The sequence below is a fragment of the Nelusetta ayraudi genome, unplaced genomic scaffold, assembly GCF_046127955.1.
Source record: "Nelusetta ayraudi isolate G7.1 ecotype Tasmania unplaced genomic scaffold, CSIRO-AGI_Nayr_v1 ptg000025l, whole genome shotgun sequence".
Classification (NCBI taxonomy): Eukaryota; Metazoa; Chordata; class Actinopteri; order Tetraodontiformes; family Monacanthidae; genus Nelusetta; species Nelusetta ayraudi.
In genome coordinates this window covers 306,741-323,981 of record NW_027466075.1, presented here as the reverse complement: position 1 = coordinate 323,981, position 17,241 = coordinate 306,741, and the positions used below count along the sequence as shown (strand labels likewise).

At 42.2% G+C, this 17,241-nt stretch overlaps 1 protein-coding gene across 1 annotated transcript in view; it reads left to right on the top strand.

The window, feature by feature from the left end:
- Positions 1-16,568: 16,568 nt before the first annotated feature.
- The window catches only part of LOC142889863 (uncharacterized), a 155,290-nt gene continuing 154,617 nt past the window's right edge, over positions 16,569-17,241 (top strand). The window contains exon 1 of the mRNA XM_076028541.1: positions 16,569-16,801. Coding sequence (XP_075884656.1) covers positions 16,569-16,801 — 233 coding nt within the window. The remainder of the gene's footprint in view (positions 16,802-17,241) is intronic.

Genomic DNA, 17,241 nt, shown 5'->3' with positions numbered 1-17,241 from the left:
TGACCTTTATGTTCATCCATACAGCATAAAGCACAGATGATCTTCTGATCAGTGCGGCAGAACATCTTCATCACCTCATCATGACGAGGGCAGATGTTCTCCTGGAGCTGCTGGCTGGGTTCCACCAGCTTGTGTCTCTGTAGGGGAGCAGCATCACGATGAGGCTGGAGGTGAGAGTCACAGTAGGAGGCCCGACAGACCAGACAGGACTTGAGGGCCTTCAGTTTCCTCCCAGTGCAGACATCACAGGCCACATCTCCAGCTCCAGCATAGCAGTGATCAGCAGGAGCATCTTGGAGTCCAGTCCCCCCCCGCAAAGAAACTTGGCACGTTAACTTTGCCGACACGTTAGCGTAGCGCGACAGCGTGCTTCCCCCCCCCCCGTCAACGTTAGCGCAATTTCCAACCAGCACTGCAGAGAGAAAGGCAATATCCAGGTGGAGTGAAAATACATCCCAGTTCCCACCATCACAGGCATACAGACGTAGATAAGATAAATTTACATAAAATACCAGAATGTTTGTCAATTTTTCATTAAAACATATTTTATTTATTTAGTTAGATAAAAATGTTTCCTCCCAGCACAATATGTATTTGTTAATTTAACTCACATTCCTGCCATCATCTTAACACAATTCAGTGTCACTTTTAAGTTGGAAAAGCATAATAATTAAATTACTTAAATGGCACATTTCAAGTAAAACAGTTGCTATTTAGTCTATTTGTGGTGGTATGTGAGTTATACTTCCCATAAAAAGACTTCCTTTTACATCAAGAATATTTAAATTTTTCATAGATGACTCCCAAAGAGACAGACATATTCTGTCAAGTTCTAACCTGAAGACCACTGTGTCTGGTCCAAAAAGAATTATATTGAATTGAGAGCAGCTGTTCTTATTTTCTCTTTTTTGAGAGAGATTTGCTCAGATTTTCAGTTGACCTGTTGATTTGATTTGATTTCTCTGATTAAAATTAAAACAAAGTCTGATATTTGGCAGCTTGTTTAATTCTTATACATAGGTATAAAATACATTTTTTATAATAACATTCACGAGTTTTCGTTGTAAAAGTCATCATTTTCATATACACAAGTTGGACATCTAAAAGTATCGGTATCTGTATTGGTATCGGGATACTAGCCTATCACCTGGTATCGTATCGAAAGGAAAAATAGTGGTATCGCACATCCCTACTTCCACACACACACACACACACTATACTGTAAATGGCTGCAGTTTCCTTTACAAAAGTGCTACAGACGTCATTCAAACATCCATGTGTTTGTCTCATCAAGACCTATATTTTACATTTGACAGCCACTTAAAAAAAAATGCAGGTCAAAAATATGCATCATTTGCATACACAGGCATATGATGATTAGACCTCTTCTCCCTCTTTGTCAACACACAAATGCCTGCAGTTTCCTTTAGAAAAGTGCTACAGACGTCATTCAAATACCTACGTGTTTGTCTCATCAAGGCCAATATTTTACATTTGACAGCATCCTCAAAAAAAAAAAATGGAGGTGAGAAATCTGCATCATTTGCATAGACTTCTTTCAGCAGATGTCGCCGGGCGTCGGCAGAGGACGGGGGTCAATTGCGGGCGTCGACAGGGGTCAGGCGTCATCGGGGGTCATCGGGCATCGCGTCGGCCACGGCGGCTCAGTCCCGCAAACGCTGCTTGCAGCTTTAATTTATTGTTTTGATTTAATTTAATTTATTAGTGTTAATGGCTGCTGAAAAAAGGGGATGAATAGTTCAAATTTGAGTTGAAAGTAAAATATACAAATGTTGGTAGTACTAGTAATCATTACTAAGTACAGTTATGCCCATCTGTTATCTTTGTTGGGCTTGAGTTTATGATTTTTTTTTTTACCCTGTGCATCTTTTTTTTTGTTAGTAGTACTTGTCATTGCTCCAACACGAGTAAACATGTTGCGTCCCACTAGATGGCGCATTTGCCTTATTTACAAGCACCACGGTCATCAGAGCTGATCGCTGCCACTCTCAGCAGCGTGCGTCTACTAAGGTCTACTAAGATTCCACAATCTATTACACCTCGTGAGCAAAACACGCGACAGGTAAAATTAAACATCTTAAGTTGAGCAACTCAGGCAAGTTAAACTGATTTAAAAACAAACAAACACTATAATACTAGGAAAAGAATCGTCAATATGTCAATAAATACAACAGATTGAGTATTCATAAAACAAAATGCTTACTTTAAATAAGAAAATCCAACAAACCAACAAGTGCAACACTAAAAAGCAAACCAACAATTAAAATAATGCTTAATTGCCTTAGCTTCGTCCCACACTTATCAGCTTAGCTACTAAGAATAATACACATTATTCACCTGGACAGAAGGAGGTTCTGAGGAACGTGTTGGTCCTGGAGCTTCCTGGTCAGGATGTTCGGGAGATCCCTCTGGCTCAATGTCTGCAGCGCCAACATATTTTAGAATTGCTCCTGCAGAGACAAAGCTCACTAGATCATCAAGCAAAACAGATCAGAAGCACATTTTCCTATTTTATTATTACAGTGATGTTGCAGTAATATAGGAAAATTAAAAATGTATTTGTTTTTAAATTAAACATTATGATTGCAGTGTCCCTTTAAAGCTTTTACCCAATTACAAAACTGTCACTTTTAAGAGTTTTTGGCATTACTTTACACACTGTACTAGTTAAAGTAATAAAACTAAGATAAATGACCCACTACCACAATAGTCTAAAATAGTCAACACCATGCCAAAAAAAGTATTTCCATAAAATATTTCTTTGAATTATAAAACAGTAGCACATTTCTAATGAAGGGCCTACAAAATACAAACTAAGCTTAGTAAATTCATCCTAAGTTAAGGCTAAAATAACATTAAGAGTCAAATATGTGAGAGACAACTTCCACTGAACAATAACAGGGGACTGACTACAACAACTACTACAACATGCCCTCCCTCCCTCCCTCCCTGTTAGAATGTGAATGAACGGGTGTGGAGTCAATCAGTCATTCCCATGGCAGGATAGGCCAACTTGACAGGATATGGTCAACTTTCATAAAACAAACAAAAACGCTGATTCATGACGAACAAATATTAGCCAGCCAGCTAACATTTATCCGACGCTAGCTAGCTGGCTAGCAGGACAAATAAACAAACTTGGGGGGGGGGACAACAGCGTTTCACCTCCACCTCTCCAGCCCACATCACAAACAAATAACTTACCTTTCCCCTTTGCAAGTTTTTCTTGATCAGTTTTCTTTTCCTTCCGTTTTTCCGCACCGCTGGGATAAGTCCATTTTGATGCCATTATGGTGTCTGTTTGTTTTTAATCCTCTCGCTAACGGGAACGAATGGTAGCTATCAATCATTCACATCATACCTGTCGGCGTCGCCGGCCCGCTACGTCACAACCTGCGTGACAGTGCGGCAAGCCCCCAGAGTCCAAGATGGCGTCCCATTCCTTTCAATGAAGTTGCTCACCCAGCGCATGGCTCCCAAAAACCTTTTGACTTTCGCATTGATGGGATAATAGAGCATGCGCAGTTGTGTCAGTGTGGAGATCGTCACTGACAGACGTGCGCGCTCACGAACCGTACAAAATTCAACATGGAAATGAATGTATTTTTTACGGAACAACTGACGATTGTTGTTTCAAAATTTTATCAATAATAATGATTATTATTATTATTATTATGATTATTATTATTATTATTATTATTATTATTATTATTATTATATTAATAAAATAGTATTATTATAATAATATACTATTATTTGTGTATTAAACAAGTGAGCAATGTGCCACTGAATAATAAATGATACTTCTTTGAAGCAACTCTCTATGGACCATAACAGCACTGCCACACATATTTTTTTAATTAATAACCTCTTTGGAAAGCAGACAAAGTAATAAAATGATTGGTCTATTTATTTCATCAGAACTAAAAAAATAAAAAATAAAAACTCAACGATCTTGAAAGTTCCTCCCTTTCTCTTGCACCTGTCGATGTGTGTAGCTAACACAAATTTGCAAATATTTTGTCGTCCTCATGGAATTAAACAGCACACCATGTTAATTTATCAGCGAGTGCTCTCTCTTTTCATGCAATTCATCACTCTTAACATGTAATGCTGAATCATGAAAGCTATGGAGCAAAAAATAATAATTACATAAACGACGAGTGAAATAAAATGTGTCATTCATTCAATAAAGATTTCATTCATTCATTCATTCATCTTCTATACCCGCTTATTCCTATTCAGGGTCACGGGGGTCTGCTGGAGCCTATCCCAGCTGTCTTAGGGCGAAGGCAGGGTGACACCCTGGACAAGTCGCCAGTTCATCGCAGGGCCACATAGAGACAAACAACCATTCACACTCACATGCACACCTACGGACAATTTAGAACGTTCAATTGACCTCACATGCATGTTTTTGGAGTGTGGGAGGAAGCCGGAGAACCCGGAGAGAACCCACGCAGACACAGGGAGAACATGCAAACTCCACACAGAAAGGTCCCAGGTCCGGGCCCCGGAATCGAACCCACGACCTTCTTGCTGTGAGGCGGCAGCGCTTTTATTTCATTTAACAAAGCATATCATTATTTCATCATGCATTTAATTGTTTTGTGGTCCTGTGTTTTAGTGCTTCATAATTGTATTCTGTTGTCAAATTTGCCCATCAAAGTCAGATTAGTAATCCTGTACATCAGTTTAAGGAAAACCAATTCTAGGTAATGGATTGCAGATCTGGTAGTGACCTGTTACAATGGAAAGAAATGTATACATAATAAGTACGTCTGTGTGCCCGATATTTTAGCTAACACTAAACTTTCTGCACAACTGTCTGCATTGTGTTTAAGTTTAAATTAGTTAAATATGTTTGCATACCCAATTTTAAGTAAAATTACACCAAAAAAAATATTGTACATTTATTTTTGGAATGTTTTGTTTTTTACAGCTTTCCTTTTGGGGACAGAAAAAGGTTGCACAAATGGGTGGAAAATGTGAGAAGAAAAAACTGGACACCCAATGACAACTCCAGGCTGTGTGCTCTTCACTTTGAGGAGAAATCTTTCATTTTGCGTGGTGAGAGAAAGTGCCTAACTTCAACAGCTGTCCCAACCATTTTTAGTTTCTTCAAATCAGGTAAGAGCATGTCTACCAAACAAAAGGTAAGTGAGTCACACACACACCCACACACACACGTGATTTTGATCAAATCTTTGACCACACATATTCTAAAAAATGTAAAGAGGTGTCAGAGATCTTGGAAGAAGACAGTTTTCTCGTGATTCAGGAACCATGTGACAGCCATACTGTGTCTGATGTAGATGTAGAGGTCACAAATGATGTACAGATCACCAATGATGAAGAGGTCACAAATGATGAAGAGGTCAGAGCAACAATGAAGGGATTTTACATTGACTGTTCAGTTAACATTTTCAATGTTAAAATATTCACATGAAAAAAACTTGAAAATCATTACGGCAGACGTAAAAAAAATTTGTAAGAAAGTGTTGAAAGTTATCTTGAAATCATTTATGAGGATACGCATTATAATATTGATGAAGTGTTATTTCATGTTTTGTTGGCTGTTTCAAGGGTTTATTTAGTTTGTTGTGACACAATCTAAGGTTCAATTTGTAAAGAAATAAAAGTTCTTGTGAAAAAAGATAGTGGTCAAAGTGATATTAGTGTTATTTGTGTTTGTGTTTTTTGTAGTCGTGTCTGGATTTGTCCTGTTCGTTTCTGGTCTGTGTTTGTGTTCCCACTCTTGGCCTGCACCTTGTCGTGGTGAGTGGGCTTTTAACTAAGACAGGCCAATTATATATATTGTGTGAAGCCAGCAAAACAGTCATTATTATGAGAATTATAACTGAAGCACACTAAATAATACACCATCAGTCACATTTTGCTTTTCTGTTATTAATCTAATGTGTGTTATGTCAAGCCTCCACAGTGGCGTGCTGCAGTCAGGATGAGACGAACAAGGTGAATGGATGGACGGATTGATGAGCCCAGCGAGCCTCCACCATCCACAGACAAGCCAGTCCCATTTTCCACCCAGAAGGATGTCTCTTCCATCTATCTTTGCCTGCCAGGGAAATGCAACCAAACATAGTAATTACAGATGGTGTTGTCTCTGTTAAAGTGACACATGAGAAAAAAAATATATATATAAATATATATATATATATATATATGTTTTGTGATTCATGTTCATGACAATAACAATCGAACAGATTTTCTTCATTCTTCCAATGAGTTTCGCAAACAAACATGGAATTTTCCCTGGATCATACTAATACGTTTGTAGATTATATAAAGAAAATTATAAAACACATTTTTTGCGGTTTTATATTAAAGCAGATAGTCAAACGTAAATGTAGCGTGGTAATGTTGCGAAGACACATTTATTTTTGTTTTTCTTTGTTTCTTTAGAAGCTTTTATTTTGGTTTTCTGTGGAAGCACAACAGACAACACACATGTTAACGTCTGCTACTACGGTTCGCTCCGTATAGGTCTCACGAGCCACTTGAGAGACTTCCTCTCGAGCATTATCTACTTTTTACATTTCAAAACACAGATCCATACCCGACTTCGACTTGAACTTATTAATCATGTCGTTTCCCACATTCAATCTTACTCGTACACATTTAAATATTCACATTTCTACTGAATAAACATCCCATAACGTTAAACGAACACTAACGTAACCGAGCGTCAACCCCGCCTCCTGGTAACCTAGCAACGGGCTAGCCGTTGTTTCCTCTTCGCTAGGTAATCACTCGGAGACGATACATTCAAAACGTAAATTTAACTCACATACCCTCGATCTCAGACTTCAATTACGAAACAGCCACACATACATTTGCTCTTATTTTCAACCATTTCCCCTTCTCACCTGTGGAAGCACAACAGATAACACACACGTTAACGTCCGCTACGACGGTTCGCTCCACATAGGTCTCACGAGCCACTTGAGAGACTTCCTCTCGAGCATTATCTACTTTTTACATTTCAAAACACAGATCCATACTCGACTTCGACTTGAACTTATTAATCATGTCGTTTCCCACATTCAATCTTACTCGTATACATTTAAATATTCACATTTGTACTGAATAAACATCCAATAACGTTAAACGAACACTAACGTAACCGAGCGTCAACCCCGCCTCCTGGTAACCTAGCAACGGGCTAGCCGTTGTTTCCTCTTCGCTAGGTAATCACTCGGAGACGATACATTCAAAACGTAAATTTAACTCACATACCCTCGATCTCAGACTTCAATTACGAAACAGCCACACATACATTTGCTCTTATTTTCAACCATTTCCCCTTCTCACCTGTGGAAGCACAACAGATAACACACACGTTAACGTCCGCTACGACGGTTCGCTCCACATAGGTCTCACGAGCCACTTGAGAGACCTCTCTGGCGTTATTCCCCGGGGCGAACACGACCTCCACTGGTAGAAGTGGGTAACTGCACCCTGCTCACTGATCACTCTCACACACGCCACAAACCACAACAAAAGCAGGAACAGTGCTTTGCCACAATTATGCTACATAAACACGTCCTGGTCCCCTCTGGATCCTCTTTTCCCATCCTCGCGATCACTCTCTTGGCTGCGGTGGGCATGGTTCTGCCCGCGGTGTCTTCCTTTGTCAGGGCATTCTCTGGCCCAGTGATTTATGCGGCCGTAGATCCCCCTTTTCGCCTCTGTCTCCGCTAGTCGCCCTTCGTCGGTTGTCGTTGTTCCTGTAGGGCCGTCTCGCCGTGTCACTGAGGTGCTTCATCATGGTGAGGGAGGCACGCTTTATCTTCTTGTCCTCTGCATCGCTGGCCTCCTGCAGAAGCCTCTCAGCGTGCACTGCATGACGTCGGACCTCTGTCAGCCGGGCATCTTCAATCCCCACGCAGCAGCTTGTGTTAACTGCTTTGGCGATCTGGGGGAGCAGCCCTTGTCTGAAAGCAGTGATGAGGCTGGCCGTTTGGTTGACGGCAGTCCTGATGAACGTGGCGACGCTGCGGCGTCGGTGCTGGAGTGCGCAGGGTTGTACGGTGGTAGCGTTGGATGAGGGCAGGCGGGAGGAGGGAAGACAGGCATGTCCAGGAGAGGGTCCCTCGGGCCTGTAAGAGAAGGATACAGACGATTTGGTGCATTTGAATGCTCGTGTGTGAGTGGCTCCTTTTCTCCCTCCTCTGGGGAGTGTGTGTGAGCGTGTGCACCCTCTGCCGTTATCTCTGTCACCCCTGTGCTCCAGCGCCCAGCGCTGTTCACACCTTTCTTTACTTGTTTCCTGTCCCTGACCTCTGCTTCAGGTTTCCAGAATGAAAAACACCTTTCATGATCTTTGATGATTTGAATCTCCCACCTGTTTGGGTTTTTCTTTTTTGTAACCTTTCCCTCGGCTATATTCAGTTTATCCCGGAGGTTTCTCAATTCCTCCATACTCAGTGATCCCCCCTCTGGGAAACCATACTTTTCAACCCAAACATCCAACATATCAAGACAATCTGGACCGTATTTTTTCCGCATGTCGTCCACAATTTGTCCCCCCTGGGGAACTGCAGCAGCCACTTTGCTCTGGTTCTTCCCCATCCCTGTCTAGACTTATTACTTGTAGCTGCACAGGCGTCCCTGTGCCCCCTTTTTTTAATCAGGCGCAAAAAGGTTGAGAAAAAATTCACCCCTTCGGTACTTAGTCACCAAAGGTTTTGCCCGCTCAGCCCTCACCAACCTTCTTGGATATCTGGTGAGCGGGACAGGCCCGCGATATGACCTTGACTGGCGCGATATTATGATTTAGCGTACGTTACGCTCAACGTCATTCCGTGCGGCAGGTAAAAAAAAGGTGGTGTTGTCCCGGGTGTCCCAATTCCATCGCAAGCCGATCGGAGCTGATTATCACCCGGGTCGTTTGTCGGGTTGGTTGACCCGTTATGTCGTGCAACAGCTGCAACTGCAAACTGCAGGCTTCAATTTACCGACGCCTTACACATGTGATGGCATGGAGACTGTGCATTGTAGCAACGTCAGTCCCCTCAGAGAGAATCTTCTCCAAAACAGGGCAGATATTTACAGAGAGAAGAAACAGGATCAGCCGCACAAAGATGAGGCTCTTGGTTTTTCTCATTGTCAATCTTCACTAAAGGACAAAACTGTTATCTGAATGCTGATTTTTTTTTCTTTTTGTTTTACACATTTTAATTTATATTTTGTTGTGTGAGTTTCTGTAAGCGTATGTTGTTTGACTTTACATTTGTGTAGTAGTAAAAAACTAAACGTTTAAAATTGGTAATAGTTATTTAGATAGAGGCACCTAGACCCACCTGTGGGTCATAACACCCCCTCTCTTAAGAACTAAACCCTATTAACATACCTACAAACAAAACTAAACAAGAAAAACCTCAGTTCTCCTGAAATAAGAATTCCGCAGCTAGTCCACATGTACACGTGATAACGCATCTGCCAACACAATATCAACCCCCCTTCCTGTGGCAAATCTGGAGATTGAAGTCTTGCAGGAGCAGAGACCACCGCATCTACGGCTGGTTTGATTGCGCATCCTATCCAGGACCACGAGGGCATTATAGTCTGTAAAAACCTGACCCCAAATTAACATCAAGATGGGCATTGTCAGAAGGAGAGCCAAAGCTTCTTTCTTAACTTCCCAGAATTGACTCTGTGTGCGTGCTGCTTAGTTGTGGCATGTCCCTCTACTTCTATGTCATGGTGCAAAACTGACGTACGGCGGGGGTGGTCAGAAAACAATAGTGGGTGGCTCTCAATTAATTTAACAATATCATGACGGGCTAATGCAGGCAAATGGGACAAAAACAAGCTTAAGTTATTCATAATTTCAGAGTTTCCCAGGCGCGCCGAATGAACACCGATTTTTTTTTTTTTTTTTTCATGAGCCCTCCCTCCGCCAATGGGCACGGAGGGGGCGGAGGCTCAGGCGACACATTTTTCCTAGCGACGTAATGCCCGGTTCACACTGGACGCGGAAGCGCCACAAAGCGCCGCAAACCATGTTAAGCAATGTAGTAGTTCACACCAGACGCGAACAGGCGCGCGGCTCCCCTCGCGGATCGCGCCATGCATTTAACGTCAGTTCACTGGACGTGGAAGCGAAGCGCCGCCGAGCGCTTCCATTCGGCGCCCACGTTAATCAATGTGGTGGTTGCGCGGCTCGCGGCATGCATTTGTTGTTTCGGCGTCTGCTCTATTTCGTGCGCGAGCCGCGAGCGATCCTCGTCAATAGTACAGGAAGTCGCTCAATAAAAACGAGAAAATCCGGTGAATTTTCAAAATAAACTAATTTCAAAATAAAAACCCAATGACAAATTCGATCATATATCATATTTGTATGTTATATTTGTCAGTACATTGTATCAGAGTGCGAGAGACATTAAACACACACACACACACACACAGAGGAAGACTTGATCAAAATACGTCTGTTTGATCCTAGAGATGCCGGTCAATGATCATTATGAAAGAGGTCTTGTCTTGAGATGGACACCTGAGTGCGTGTTTCTATTTATTTACACACACACACACACAAAAGTGAGCTATGGAGCGGGCTGGCTACGGGGCGAGGGGGGGCGATGACGAAAATGATTTATTTTATTTTATTTTTTTTAAAGAAAAAAAAAAGAAGTGAAAAAGTGGGAGTGAAAAAAAGAGTGCAGCTGAGCAGAAGCGCTTGTCGACCGTCGCGGAGCTTTTCGCGTCTGGTGTGAACCAGTTGGAGCCTCGCTCGCGAAATTCGTTGGCGCGGCGCTTCCGCTTCCATTGAAATGAATGGCACGAGCCGCGCGCCTGTTCGCGTCTGGTCTGAACCACTACATTCAGTGCGTTTACATGGCACTAGAGAAAATCGAATTATTGCCTTAGTCCGATTATGATCGGAGAACTCACGTGCGTGTAAACATGTTCCTCCGATTATGATTGGAGTTTGAGAACTCCGATTGGAATCGGAGAACTCCGATTGAGACACCCAGATAATGCGATTGGAATTCGAATTTCTCTGCCATGTATACGCCTTAATCGGACTATTAACTGGACAATGCGAGTGCGCATGCGCCACGCCTTGCACTCGTGACTCATGACCGCATAACTACGTCGTCTAACAAAACAGACGGCGCGAAAAACAACCTGGCAAACGCAAATAAGAATGTTGACATTTGGAGAGAGGATGAGACCGGGTCGATGCTTTCTCTTCTAAAAGAGATGGACATATTAAAATAACGCGCAACGGAGACCTTTTTAAAAAGGGTAGCGCAGCAAATGCAGGGCTCCGGCTTTGCGCACTCCTGAACAAATACGTATTCCTTCGTATTTATATTTCTACCTTTTCGTTCACATTTTTTGTAAGTTAGAAGAATTTCAACTTTGTAAATAAAAGCACAGCAAAGAGATGTTTTCCTGATTTGTTTTTATTTGGGTAATTTCGCTGTTATTCTGCTGGAAACGGCGTGCAGCGGCACCAGCTTCCTCCACGGTCGGCACTTTAATGAGCGTGTGTATAACTGAAGACACCGTTCCTTTGCAAAACCTGTACACAAACTCTCCCACCAGTCTGCTCCGAACCCGAATCCAACAAGAACGAGAGTTTGGGGTCCGTAGCGACGGCACAAAGCGTAGCATCGAAGTGTTGTTGTAGCCCTCCAACAGCAAACAACGTTCTTGTCTGCCTTTTAAAATAACCAGGAGCACAAGAAATAGGGTACACCTTATCTGCAAAGCAAGTAACACGTACATTATGAACTATCGTTCCATATCATAATAGATTTAATATGTCAACCGAAAGCAGCTGACCGGCTGAAAAGACTCACTCCACCCCCTAGTGTTGGGAGGAGGATCCGTCAATAATTTGAATTTCTCAGTTGCATGTATACGGGGACCAAGGTGAGAACTCCGATTGGACGAGAAAACCGAATGATTGCTTAGTCCGATTAAGCTCTGCATGTAAACGCACTGATTGATTAACATGGGCGCTGAATGGAAGCGCTCGGCGATTCGCAGCGTTTTACTTCTCGGCGCTTCACTTCGCGGCGCTTCCGCGTCCTGTGTGAACCGGGCGTAACTTTTCAACATTTTGACGTGGCAGACGCGGGATGATCGTTTTCTATCAGGAGTGTGCACTACATAATCTGTATCGGAAAGTTTGCGCTCCACGACATACGGACCAGAAAAACCAGCCTGCAAACCGGAACCGGGTAACGGCAACAATACCAACACACAACGCCTGTCTCAAAAACTCGAGCCACAGCTTTCTTGTCAAACTGCCGCTTCATTTTAGACTGGCTGGCGACAAGAGTTTGGTGAGCAGTTTCACAAGCACGATGCAAGCGTTCACGGAAAAAAATTACGTAATCTAACACATTATTCTCTACTCGCTTAACATCGGAAAGCCACTTACCCCTTAACAGACGCGAGGGTCCTCTCACCGAACACTAAATCAGCTGGGCTGAACCTGAGGGACTCCCACACATACAATCGACGACTGAAGATACACTTTATGCTGCGGAACCATCACTGTGCTCATTACTAAAATATACGAATTGCAGTAGGTTGGTTTTGTTGCTCTTGGTTGTCCGTTAGTTTTTTGAGAGTTAGTAGTAGATAGATCCCTAGATAGTAAGTTTGATAGATGGATAGAAATAGATAAGTTAGTTAAAGTTACACACACGCACATATATATATATATATATATGTATATATATATATATATATATATATATGTATATATATATATATATATATATATATATACATATATATATATATATATACATATATATATATATATATATATATACATATATATATATATATATATATATATATATATATATATATATATATACATTAACCTCTTTCAATGAACTCCAAAACATACATGGTCAAAATCCATATTATTATTATGTTGTTGTTTTTTTTAAATGCTCATACAAAACAAAAAAAAAGTGTGACATCCACTTGTAGTGCATTATTTTTGCCAGCAAGCTTCTCTTGTTACAACTGACCACATTGACCCATATTTTCCATATACTCACCTGAAACAGGTACCCTGCAAGGGCAACGACCTTCCCCGAGGTGATCGGTGGAGTGACGCGCAACCAGCACGTGACCTCTATGACGACCTTCCACCCACGGAAGTGCCATAGGAGGACACGGATTAAATAGTATGGCTTGTCCAACAGAAGGCTGTATTATGGTGTACATAATATAAAACTTCTGCCCAGTTCTGCTTGTATTGCAATGGTTGGTGTTCCTGAAGTTTCATTTTTCGTCCCTTTTTATTTTTTACATCCATGTTTGTGATGAAATAGTATTGTGAATCGCTAGCTCGCATTGCATGCTGGGAAACAGCGTCACTCAAGGAAGTTTTGGCTTCGCTGACACGGTCCTGAAGGGAAGTGGGTTTTAGTGCACTGGAACGGGATGAATGTGTTTAATCAAGCAGTACAAACCTGATTAATTGTCTTAATACTTGACTTCGAATGGCCATATTGTTTAGGATTAGAATTAGATGACAACTTCTTCACAATATTTGCAACTATTCAATTTGACCAGCAGGTGTCAGTAGAAGACAAAATTTCATGTTGACTATTTCCTAATGGAAGTGCTCTTTACGTTGGGTTTTTCTCATAATTATTTGAAGTGTAGGCCTGTAGTTGATGAGGAATCACGGTGTGCTAACGCTACTCAAACAGCTTCGATGAAAAAAGGGAGTGTGATTTGGGTTTGTGGTACATTATGACAATCTTGGACTTGCAAGACTGAGGCGACGGTTCAATTCCCATCAACGTGTATTATATATGTGTTATTTAGCTCATCTATTCTACATTTTAAATAGATCACATTTGACATCTGACCCACTGAACACTTACTATTGAACATATTTTTAAACTATGGGCTATTTAGTCTTGTTTTAGGATATAATATAATTCATTGCACAAACTGTCAGGCTAAGTATAGAGCTATAGTCTACTACAATCAGTCGTGCCAAAAAAGAGACATTGTCTTTATTTTTCATTTTTATTTTATTGTGTCAGCATTGAACCGTACAACCATGTAGTGTTGTCCAACAAGAATGCATGGCGAATCAAATCCCAAACAACCTATGAAACAATGAACACGTTTCTATTGCACTTCATTTTATTGAGCACTAGATGACCTCCTCGAGCACTGTGTCATTGAAGCCTCGAGTAATGAACCATTTTTTGAAACAAGTGTCGAAGCTTCAACAAAGCCTCCATCGGCCATCACTACCTACGGCTGCGTGCTCTAACACCATTTCAGAAGTGACTAACTGCAGAGTTGGGAGCGGAGGAGGGATGACCGTCAGGCTGGCTCGACTGCTCCTCCTTCTCAGCCGTGGCGCGTCCAATCAGCAGCCGACATCCAGGACCGCACCTGCAAGGCGTCATCCACTCTCTCTCTCTCTCTCTCTCTCTCACACACACACACACACACACACACACACACACACACACACACACACACACACACAAAATAAATTGTGTTCAATCATGTTAAACTTGGTTGGGGCACAGCCATGGCTCTTTATATTTTATTTTTATTTTATTTTGTATTTTATTTTGAAGTTAGCGCTTTGCATTCTGGGCGATCCTCAGTACAGAGGAAGCCCATGAAGCAGGTGAGACGGTCTCCTCCCTGCTGAGGCAGAAATTAATGCAATAAGTTGAGCTATGCTTCATCTAACTGTGTTTCAGTGTTTAAATGTGTGCTGGTGTCTTTCATTTAATTTTTTTAATTTAATTTAATTTTTTTTTTTATTTTATTTTATTTATTTTTTTTAGCAAAGTTCGTTTTTTTTATTGCTATTAAAAACGATTAGCATGCTAGCATGTCCTTTAGCAGCACAGAGCTCTCATACGGAGCACGTTGTCTCTGCAGGAGGTGACCAAGTTTCACGGAGCAAGTTATGGTTGTGTCCCATTCTGTTTCAGGTATGTGTGTGTAACTGGAAGAATGTTACAGTGTATAAAAATGGAGCTTTAGGGAGCGAATTATTGAAATTGCGAATGTCATTTTTTTGTATTTTGTAGAAAAATGTATTTTATTTTTAATATTATTTGTATTGTAGAAACAACAACTATACGATCACTACTTCAGTACAGAGGAAGCCCATGAAGCAGGAGGTGACCAAGTTTCACGGAGCAAGTTATGGTTGTGTCCCATTCTGTTTCAGAGAATAAACTGCTGCTCCACACCTGACTTCTGCAAGTCTTCATTATACAGCAAGCAGGACAGAATAGGAGAGGTCACATTGGTGCCGTGACTCGAGACTCTTTTGTTGTGCTACCGATGCTGCAGAGCGACCCGGGGACTGTTCTGCTGCTGCTGTTCATCTGCGGTCACTTAAGTCGGTCAGATGTGTTGCTTTTGTGCAGTGTTAGACATCAGATAGAGGGTTTATGTACTTTTATTTGATTTTTTTTTTTTTTTTCTTTTTTTTTTTTTTTTTCAGTTTCCAGTCTAGGCCTTTTATGGTTTCATCCTTTTGTTTTGTGGTATTGTGTTTTGTTAACTTTTTGGAAAGATGAGTAATCCTCAGGGTAATGTTTTTGTAACTCCTTTTGGTGCTGGCAGAGGGAGGGGTTTTATGCATCCTTCAAGTTTACTGTTTGAGAGTCCTGTTCGGGGGGGGGGGGGTGTAGTGTTGGGTAATCAGTGTACACCTGGGCGCCCCTTGCTCAGTACTGGTGTTATCCCTCCCCCCAACTCAGATGCAAACCCTCATGCCCTTGCTAGCCAGGGCACGCATTCCCCTGTCCCGGACAGGCACAGCATGTGTTCCCCTGCACCTACCCCTGATGTTATTGCTGCTAGTATTGTAGGTCAGATGGGTGATGCATTGATTCAACAGGTCAGCCAGCGGGTGGCACAGGACATTATCTCTCACCTCAGTGCATCTGTCACTACCCCTTTATTCAGTGCTGCCCCTTCACCTGCCCATGCTGATATGCTAGCCAGTTCCCCTTTACATAGTGCTACCCCTCGACCTAGCCATGCAAATGTGTCTGCCACAAATGCTTTTGACGTGTCCCATTTGCAATATGTCCCTCATCGAAAGCTGAAGGAGCCCCCCTGCTTCAGAGGAGACAACTCAGACTCTGTTTCCGTCCAGGAGTGGGAGGAGCTCATGAGGAGTTTCATTAAGAGGGGGAATTATGTAACCTGAGGAACAAGCGGAGGAGATCCTTGTTCATCTTGGTGGCAAAGCAAAGGATGTTGTCAGGTTTGGGACCAGGAACAGTGGTATTAACATCACCTGTAACCCCGATGCCATTTATGGTCTCTTGCGGAAGCACTTTGATTCTGTTCCGTGTTCACCACTCCCATTAGCAGACTTTTACACCACTTTTCCTGGGAAGGGTGAGGATGCCTTTGACTACTGGCTTAGACTGAACCGCGCTGTTGACTTGGCCATTGAACGTCTGAAGGAGAAAGGAAAGTCACTGAATGACTCAGTGATCCCAACAGCTGCACATCTGGATCATCAACAGGGAGAAATGACTCTGAATATGACATTTACACCATGGAAGAAATCAAATATTGATTCTTTATTCAGGCTGGAGAACTGCTGGTTGACAAAGCTCAGCTGTGATTGGCTGCTCTCAGCTCTGAAGTCCAACCCCTCCCACCTCAGAGAGCTGAACCTGAGTTGGAACCACCTTAAGGATTCATCAGTGAAGGAGCTGAGTGGTTTTCTGCAGAGTCCAGACTGTAAACTGGAGACTCTGAGGTCAGTTCACCCTCTTCACTCTACAACTTCTATCACTCTTGTTGTTGTTGTCATGATTTTCACTTCACTGCTGTTGGAAATTCAATTTGCAGACACTTTTTTTTTGATAATGAATGAAAGGGCGTGTTTTCATTGCCTCACCTCGCCTCGCCATGGTATGGTGTTAGGGTGTTTGCACTGGCCGCTGCACAGTTGTAGGGGGCGCTGTTTTGGTACCTACAATCCCCCAGGGTCCGAGCAAGACGAAGCGAGTTTAGTGGTGACGTAGCTACGAGCAGGGCACTGGATTGGCTCCGTGTCCGCATCGATGTTCCCTGTCAGAGCGGACATCCACGCCAACTCCTTTGACACAGAACTTCCGTGTCAGGTACATTTTACCGTGAATACAAGTAGCTACTATTGGTGTTGTACAAATACATTTATGTGTATACAGTTTTTGA